This window comes from Nuphar pumila, chromosome 17 (assembly GCF_984573655.1).
Source record: "Nuphar pumila chromosome 17, dmNupPumi1.hap1.1, whole genome shotgun sequence".
Taxonomy (NCBI): Eukaryota; Viridiplantae; Streptophyta; class Magnoliopsida; order Nymphaeales; family Nymphaeaceae; genus Nuphar; species Nuphar pumila.
Window position 1 is genome coordinate 80,812,406 of NC_143265.1, and position 9,238 is coordinate 80,821,643.

Below are 9,238 nucleotides of genomic sequence, written 5' to 3' on the forward strand. Positions count from 1 at the left end.
GCTTAAGAGGTGACAAAATATAGGAGCTATTTGAAAAGTGTGAAAAGTAATGTGCTTGTATATTAATTCTCCATAAGAAAAGTGCGAGATAAAAAAACATGGTACGGACATTATCTCGTCACCCACCCGAGAAAATATCTGGCTGTTTTTTTTTTTTTTGAGACAAAATATCTGGCTGAGAGATAAACAAGATATTATCGCTGGTTGACGTGGCAGCATCTGACAGTGACGACACGTGTAAAGTGAGTGCCAGCTGGAGTTTCTTTTTCTTTTTTATGGCATTTTTCTGCCGATCGGCTTCTCAACCAGTACGAATGGTCCTCTCTCTCTCTCTCTCTCTCTCTGTGGGATTCCTGGTTTTGATTTTCGTGGAGACCAATGTGCTCGAGGCGAACCGGTGGCGATTCGGGTGGGATGGGAGGCGTGCCGGTTGGGGAGGGTGGTGGTGCAATGGATCGCCGGGTTTGTGGTGGAGACACGGAGGGAAGGGCGTCGGTTCGGACGGACTCGTCGGAGGAGGCGACGGTGGATTTCCCTGGAGAGCCGCCACCCAGATCTAGAGCACCACCAAGCATGGTATTATGGAAGATTTTGTTTTTTTTTTGTTCATTTTTTTTTATTCTTTTTTGTCTTTATCTTGAGGAATCCTTCTCTTTTCTTTAAGCTTTTTTAATAGCTTTTGGTTTGCGTGAATATTTGATTTGATGTAGGTGGCAACAACTTTTGATTTATAGAAATGCTTGCCCAATTTTGTTTTTTGGGTTTTTCTTTTCGTTTGACAGGAAAGGTACTGAGATGATAAATTTGGTCATTTATGCCTTAAGTTTTACTTATGCTTGGATATTATGGTTTTTTGTGTAATCTAGCAGTTGGGTTTTTTTTCCTGATAATTTATGAAGGGTGCTGAAAAGGTTTGGTGTTTGTTTCATCTCTCAAAATGGTGATTGAAGCTGTCCAATTTTGATCTTGGTTTCTGGTTTCTAGCCCCCCTCTTTGTGTTGATAATCAGAGGACAAAGATGGCGACAGTTTTGGTGGTTGAACCGAAGAAATGATGTTTATATTGGTCTAATTTTGAAAATTTATTTCTGGACTTTTGATTTTCTTCCTGGATTTTGAACACCATTTTCCCAAGAATATGAAATCTGAAGTTTAATCACTATGGTGGAGGAGTCTTGATTTCTGTATCTCTGCACTATTTCTATTGCTGAATCTCACGAAGAGAAATTTTGGAATGCAGGCAGCAGATTCCTCGGGGACTGAGTGGACGGATGCGAAGCACCGCTCATATCTCAATTCCATGGAAGCTTCTTTCGTCAGACAGCTGCATAATCAAGAGTATTTTTCTACGCATTTGTTGAATTGGCTGTGGAAAAGGAGAAAGCTGCAGAATCAGAGATCTGCACGGTCGGCAACCAGCAGCTCAAACTCCATTGGGCAGGTTGAAAATCCGAACTGTATAATTCAGAGCTGTTTGTTTGCAAATTTGTTGATGCTGAAGATTGTTCTTGCTGTTCCAGTTTAAGGTTTTGCAACAGGGTTCATGGAAGAAGCTTAATTTTGATGGTACCAGCGCTCAAGCAGACACCCAAGACAAACCACAAGATCCCTTCACTAATCCTTGGATCAAGCATTTCACAGCAGCTTCATCTAGCAAAGGACAGAGAGTGACATCGTTAAAATTGATGGGGAAAGCTTCTTCTGTTGTTGAAGAGACTTCCATGAAAGAATTGAATGAAGGGGTGTCAGATTCATCAAAAACCCATTGCAAACAGATACCTAGTCATCATGCTCACATGCCTATACAGAAATCTTTTGGCAACAATACTGGTACCCCTCCTTGGCATTCCGAACTATATTGAAACATTTAGTGTATCAGTCATGTAGGTTTTTTAGTTTTAGTATATGAAAACTTGCTTTTTATGCTCATAATAATGCGGGTCATTGAATGATCATGCTGTCTTTCCTGTTGTTGCTTTGTTATGCTCTCTAGAAAGTTGATTAGAACAAATAGCAGCCAATTTTTAGTCCTTCCCAATTTATGAAGATGAACCTTCAGTTTTGAAACATGGGACTAGGAATATGCTTTGTTGATGGTTGCAAACATCATGGTGTAATGGTTAATTTGTTGAAACAAAGTTGGTCAACCTTGTACTTGTCTCAGACGCAGACTTACATTAAGCTTGCTTGGTTCCTGAGTTGCATCATGCTCACAAAAAGACACAGCCTGAGGCCCCTTTGCATTGGGCCCAGTCTGTATGGAACTGCCAATCTTTCTAGAAACTCCAACCTTGGTTTGATTGTATTTTTCTTAAGCAATAGTTATTCGTCATGTGCACAGTCTTTTGTGCTACAGCCTCTCTTACCTAGTGAGGTGTTATTTCATGTCTTCTGGATCATGATTTGTGGTTCACGGCTCTTTCTCTGCTTGTGAATGGGGACGCTCTAAAGAAATCAATATACAATATGTAAAGGTTAATTGGTCATTTTTTCCCTTCTATGGTTGTATAATTCCCTTTCTCTGTCAGTAAGTCATTGTTTTGAACTTCATATAATCTTTGTAGCTGTTGAAGGGCTAACTTGGATCGTCAAGGTAACCGGATGCAATCAGTCAGAGCTAATTTGGTCCTTAGAGAGAAGCGTGGATTTCTCATATAAAATAGTGGGCGGTGCATGTGTATAGCATATTATGTTTTATTCTATATTTGAAAAAGTAGTAGTTGCTCAACTGCATCCAATGGATTATTAAGAGGTCACTTTACTGAGCTTTGCAGCACGTCATATAATGGTCAGGCAATCTGGGGAACAGAGATAGGGGCAGAGACTGATTTTTTTCCTTGGTTGTAGAATTTTTGGTCGCCCCACGAACAAGGTTCAAGCATGTGGAGAAGCTGCACTGAAGCCATCAGTTACTATCAAGTCACCTTGTGCCCTAGTCGTCAACAAAAACAAGGAATTTTTTTTGGACATAGTGGGTTACTGTTGGCATCATCATTGCCTCACTACTTAATGTGTCTTTGATTTCTAAGGACACTGTACTGTGTCGTGTTGCCCATGATCTTAACATTATATACTGCTTCCAATTCCAGAATGCTTGTTAAAGTGGGAGAAAGAAATTGTATGCACTAGCCATAGGATGATTTTTGTCCATTCATGAACAGAAGGGAAGTTTGCAAACTTAAAAAACTGTAATATTTGTGGCTGAATAATGATAAAATTATCTATTTGGGTTGTACATAGCTTAATTTAATCTGATTTTCCAGATGTGAAATCACCATCTGTTTGAATTGTAGTTTTAGTGGGTTGATTTCTCTACCAAAGGTTCTCACCATTATACACATGCAAAGTCACCATCTGGTTGATTGCACAACAGTAATTAGTGGATTAAATGGTGTGCAGTTGAGAGATTATGACAATTCATAAAGCACGTACCTGCTAGGTGCTCTTTTTCAAGTAGAATTGTTTTCTGTTTAGGCCTAGAAAATTTGTAAAACAGTTGAATGGAAAGAGAATTTCATGAGTTGGGGTGATGGACTATTCAGGTTGAAATAAATTCTTGGAACTTGATGCGGTAGTTAGAGACTCAAAGTTAGCCTGGCAGGCACTGTTAGCTGTTTGCACTAGCAGTTGGTACTTATTTTATCTCTGGATTGGATTTCTAGCAGTTACCTTTGTGTTCTTTTTTCTTAAGAAAGTTTTGCTTTTATCTGCAAATAGGTTATCTTCAAGTGATGTAATAAGACCTTGTCAGAATTTCAAGAAATCTCATAGTTTTGAAATGCAACTGAATTTATTTTAGCAATCCTTTGAATCTCTCCACACTGCAACTGTCCTGAATTTATCTTTCATGTTAATAGTATTATGTTAGAAGGGGCACGTGCACACCACCTCAATAAAAGTTTTTGTACAAAATAATATTTGACAGTGGAGCTGCATCTAACAAAGGCATAAAAAAATTGAACTTTTGTTTCACGAAGAGGATCCACAAGAATCAATAATGATCATTAACAAAATAGCATCAGACATTTATTCTGTAAGATTGAACTGGTGGTGGACCCTGTCTGTGGACAAGTTCAAAGATATGGTAGGAACTATTGAACTTGTTCTACTAAGATAATATAAAACAGGTTAAGCAGTGGTCCCTAACAATATCTTGTGTTTTCCTAGATTGCTACAGAAAAAGGCTGATCTGGAATAGGAATTATTGTTCTGCGATTTTGATTTTGATGACTGGAACCATAATTAATATCAACAAAGTGGAAATTTTTACAGTATTCAACTTCAATGTATTCTTCTTCTTTGTGCAGGATCCTTAAAACATTAAAATATTTGGACATAAACTACTTTTTCTGTTTGCTAAATGACTGAGTAGAATAAACTCAAGGTCAACTCCATGATTGATGACTTTGGACTTTTCGTGTTTGTCAACCTATATCGTCCTTGGTTTAGTCTAAAACATTTATTTCCTGCTACTTTTAATCATGTTTTTTGACAATGCTTGTAATTTTGCATATATTGGGTTTTTGTTCCCAAGAGACAAGCTTAATATTGGTGTCTATTATTGATGACTGGATTTCAGTGAACTGAAATACCCATATAAATTTCTTCAAGAGAACTAATTTGCATCTCATGACCAAAGCTAGAATCGTGGTTCCTTGATTTTTTTAAACAACAGTTTTTTCTTGCCTAGTTTTCGTGTAATTATAGGCTTCCCACAAGAACAATCTTTAATTTGACTAATTGTTGCAGATACAAAAGCTTCTTTTTTTCTTTGCATATATGCCTTGTATCTGACGTCCCATCTTTTCTGGTGACTATTGGACAGAGGTGTCAGATCAAAATTTCTCGGATGAAGATGGTGAAGATAAGAATTTTGTCAAAGGAGTTCAGATGAAAAAACATAGGAGCAGGATCAATGAAGCTTCAGCTGTTGACCAGGTAATGGATGCATAAGTGCATGCTAATTTTCCAATGTTTGTTTGCATATCTTCTAACACTCAATTTTGAACATCAGTCTGGTCGCCAGGCTTACATGCTGATGATGGTGATATAGCATGCATGTTCTTGTGAGCTATCATGCATGGTGCACCCAAAGTACACCAACCTTCCATGACTCCCCAGTTGAGACTGAGGATTGTGGTTCATGATGCAAAATCATCATGAAATTCTGCCTCCATCTATGTCACAGGGATTGCCGCACCCTCGTCGACACGACGTGGGCGCGTGGGCGGGTGCGGTACCCGGTGTGGTCAACCCGACACTGGGTGCGTTGCGCACCCAGGGTCATTTATGTCCAACTTTTGGACTTAAAAAAAAAAAAGAACTCGCCCGATAAAATGGGCTGAGGAGAGGAGGATTAGGGCAAATTTTTTTTGCCCTAATCCTCCTGACCTCTCCTCCCGATGCCGGCGAGTGCTGAGCTGCGACACCCCGACGCCGACGACTGAGGTACGTTTTTCTCTCTCGTTGTTTCCTCTCTCTCTCTCTCAATCTCTCTCTCCACTCATCTCAATCTCTCGGCTACCTCTTTCTCTCTATTTTTTCCCTCATTTTCATACTGCGTGCCTCTCTCTCTCTCTGTAATCAATCTTTTCCCCCTTACCGTGTACCTCAGTCTCTCTCAATCTTGGCTAAACAAGCCCATTTTTGAAAAAAAATACCCATTTTAGGGAAAACTCAGTTGGGCTGGCTCATTTTCTTAAAAATCTATCTATTACATAGTTTTTACATGTAAAAACTGTGTAATATAATCATGATACTGTTTATACATAGATATATTAATGCTGGCCGAACTGAGTTTTTACAAGCCCAGCCCAGCAGAACTGTTAAAACTTATGATAATTGTTTTTTATTTCATTAGTGTTACTGTTGTTAACTGTTAAAACTTAAAAATTACATTATATATATATATATATATATATATATATATATATATATATATTTGCCGCACCCCCGCACCCAAGTTTTTTGAAAGTGTCGCACCCACACCCACACCCTCACCCACACCCACACCCACACCCACACCCACACCCACACCCACACCCACACCCTCACCCACACCCACACCCATGTGACATAGGCCTCCATGATAGTCTTGCGCTGAAACTTGCATACAAGTGACTTGCAGCTTACAAAAACTTGAGCTGACTTGGTGGAAGTCTACAACGCGGGTCATTAGACTCCAAGTTGGTGATGGTTCCTCATCTGTCTGCTTGGTGTGGTTTGACAGTGGCACTAGAAAATAAGTTCATCCTGCAGGACACACTCGCGTGCCATTGATGCTGAAACATCCCATGCTGTCATAATTCTAAATTTCAGTTTATTCTGTTCATTGTTTTTCAGGTTGTTCCTTCCGGTTGGTCGGTGAATTCTGATGAGAACCTTGCATCTGTTGTCACAAAACATGGAGAATCTGGAGACTGAATCAGAAGTTTTGTTTTGAACAACTATGGGAGGCTGCGTCACCGACAGAATTGAAGTTCAGAAAAGAATCTATATGCAAATTAAGCAGTCTTACCTGTGGAGGATGTTATGTATATTAATGGAAAAGCTTTCAACCGCTAGTTGTAGGACGCCGTGTGAAGTTTATCAGTAAATTGTGTATCGACTCTGTCATTGAAAGGGAACAAAACAAGAGGCATCAACTGCTGTCCTCTGTACATATATGAGCAGTTGGCCCTGCTAACCCTGGTATGTCTTTTACAACATCCAAGTTTATTTCAACTTTAAGTTTATTAGTGATACTTAATTTTTGGGCTTGTAAACTGGTGTTAAGAAGTTATTTTCAGCAACATCTCAACCACTCATCGGGTCTGTGTGCTGTGGGTTTAGGTTTATTTTTGTCTAATCAGTTGGCAAAGATGATGGGTTTTGATGCGATCTCATGTGTCCCTTGATGGCATTGTTGTAGTAGTGCGCTCTTTCTCTCTAATCATGCTTTAGGTTAAACCAAATTTAACAAAAATTCTTGATTTTTAATTAATCAAGATTTTGGTGTAATATGAACAGTTGATTTTTTTTATTGAGCTAAAAACACATCTAAACATGAAAAATGTTTAAACTAATGCATGTTTTCTACTAAATAAAGTATAGAAATCACATCTGTGGGTTTAGATTAAGCAAAAAGCATATGCAAGTGTGTTTTTTAAAAGGGTTTGGGAAACAAATGGTTTGGAAGCTACACCTCTCTCTCTCTATATATGTGTGTGTGTGGGTATTTCTTAAAAAATTTCCAATTTTTTGTAGATCAAATGTTACAGATGTGATATACATAGTTTGTTTAGTAGGAAATAATGTGCCAAAATTTTATAACAAAATATCACATTTGTACATTAGAAAAGCAAGATCCAAGGTTTGATCCTTAGCAAACAAACCATTAGTAGCAAACAAACCATGTTGAATACATCTATATGGTTAGATTGTGTCACAACTTGCACTTATGATTTCTAGCTCATTAGTTTCATACCTTCATTAGTAGCAAATATTTTCCCTATATATAGAGTATTGCAGTCTCTAGCTTACACTCATGCATGGGTTTTATATCAATTTCAGTCTGTAGATGTGTTCAACATGGTCCATTTACTAGGAATTGCATTTTTAATTAAGTAGTTTCCATGTAAAAACATGGTTATCTCAATTGTGATATTTTTACATATTGTGGATAATTGAATGTTGAAGCTTTTAAAATATATGCTTAGACAATTTGATCGGACAATCTAGAGCATGTTTTTCACTAAACAAACTATAAACATCATATTGGTGGGGTTTGATCTACAAAAAACTCCAGAAAATGCTATAGGACAGGCTCTTTCTCCTGGAGGGCATGGTACATTAGAGGGTAGTGTACATATATAGTGATTTGTTCCTCCTAACGTTAGGATGGTGGGGACAGTCTTATTTTTCAGTTTTTACTTTTTTTGGGGGAATCCGTCTTTATTTTGTAGGAATAGGCTTTTGGATCATCCGATTATGACTGTGTGCCGGCTTTTATAAGGCCTCAAAATGTAGGATTCAAATTTTTTATAAATTTAAGAGCTCATAAAATCATATTTTTACATTAAAAAAACATGATCCAATAGTTGATTCCTAGCAAATGAATCATGTTGAACACATCTGAAATCAGCACCGTCCATGCCATATGGACAGGTAGCAGCAACCAATTCTCTCTCTCTCTCTCTCTCTCTCTCTCTCTCTCTATATATATATATATATATATATATATATATATATATATATATATATATATATATATATATATATAACATGAATAAAGACCTTTACTGGCGCTTAAGCACGTGATGGATGGCGCGCGCGAATCCGCTTTTGTCTAGCCAACACAGTGTAGGCAGCTACCACTTATATATGTGTGACTGAATTCAAAACTGGTTGGTCAGATCTGGTAAAGAAATGTGTGTATGTGCGTGTGTGTTGACTGAATCCAAAACTGGTTTGTCAGATCTGGTAAAGAAACAGGCATCCGATTGATAATCAGATTCAAATTCAGTTTGAGGTTTCACATCCTAATCCAAATATATGTAGGAAAAGTATCTGGTTAGCTATCTTATGCTAACCCGATCCACATCCAATGTTATCTTTTTTACATTTGAATTTGAAGTCTAAATATAACTCTGAATCTGTCTAGGCTTAATTCAATAAAGGCTACATTTGAACTTAATCTGTGCCCTTTACATGTGTGTAGATTTGTACTTGGATCTGGTGTTGACTTCAATTTTCGATAAGAGGGTGCAATTCCATGTGGATCTTATTGCAAACAAATGATCAGTGTTGTGAGAGGCGTACGCCTCAGAGGCGAGGCGCACGCTCAAGGTACTGAGGCGTTGCTGTGATGCGCTAAAAGTAAATATAAAAAGTTTCTAACCCAAATCTGGGATTTCTGGGTTAGAAGCAGCCATGTTCACCATGATAATGATGAAATGTTTCACTAGTGCGAGGCGTTGAGTGTGATGCCACATATTTTTACGATATTTTAGATAATACCACGGATACTTGAGAGTCTCATGTTGTGAGAGGCGTACGCCTCAGAGGCGAAGCGCAGGCTCAACGCCTCACCGCATTTAACAACCTTGCAAATGATAGCATTCTGGATCCAAATATGATCCACCCCCCTGAAACACTGGATCTGCAGAAAACGGATAAGAATACTGATTTTCTAAACTAGGTTAAGGATTTTATTTTAAGAACTAAGATTAAGGCAACGTTTGGGTGACTTAAGGCAAGGT

The 9,238-nt window shown here is 38.2% G+C and overlaps 1 protein-coding gene across 1 annotated transcript; it reads left to right on the forward strand.

Annotated features, from left to right (window-relative positions):
* Positions 1 to 311: 311 nt before the first annotated feature.
* On the forward strand, positions 312 to 6,422 carry LOC149812442 (cold-regulated protein 27-like). The gene is made up of 5 exons (XM_089993050.1): positions 312 to 576; positions 1,240 to 1,440; positions 1,520 to 1,829; positions 4,825 to 4,937; positions 6,342 to 6,422. The coding sequence occupies exons 1-5, from the start codon at positions 379 to 381 to the stop codon at positions 6,420 to 6,422; spliced, it is 903 nt and encodes a 300-aa protein (XP_089849176.1). The 5' UTR covers positions 312 to 378.
* Positions 6,423 to 9,238: the final 2,816 nt, after the last annotated feature.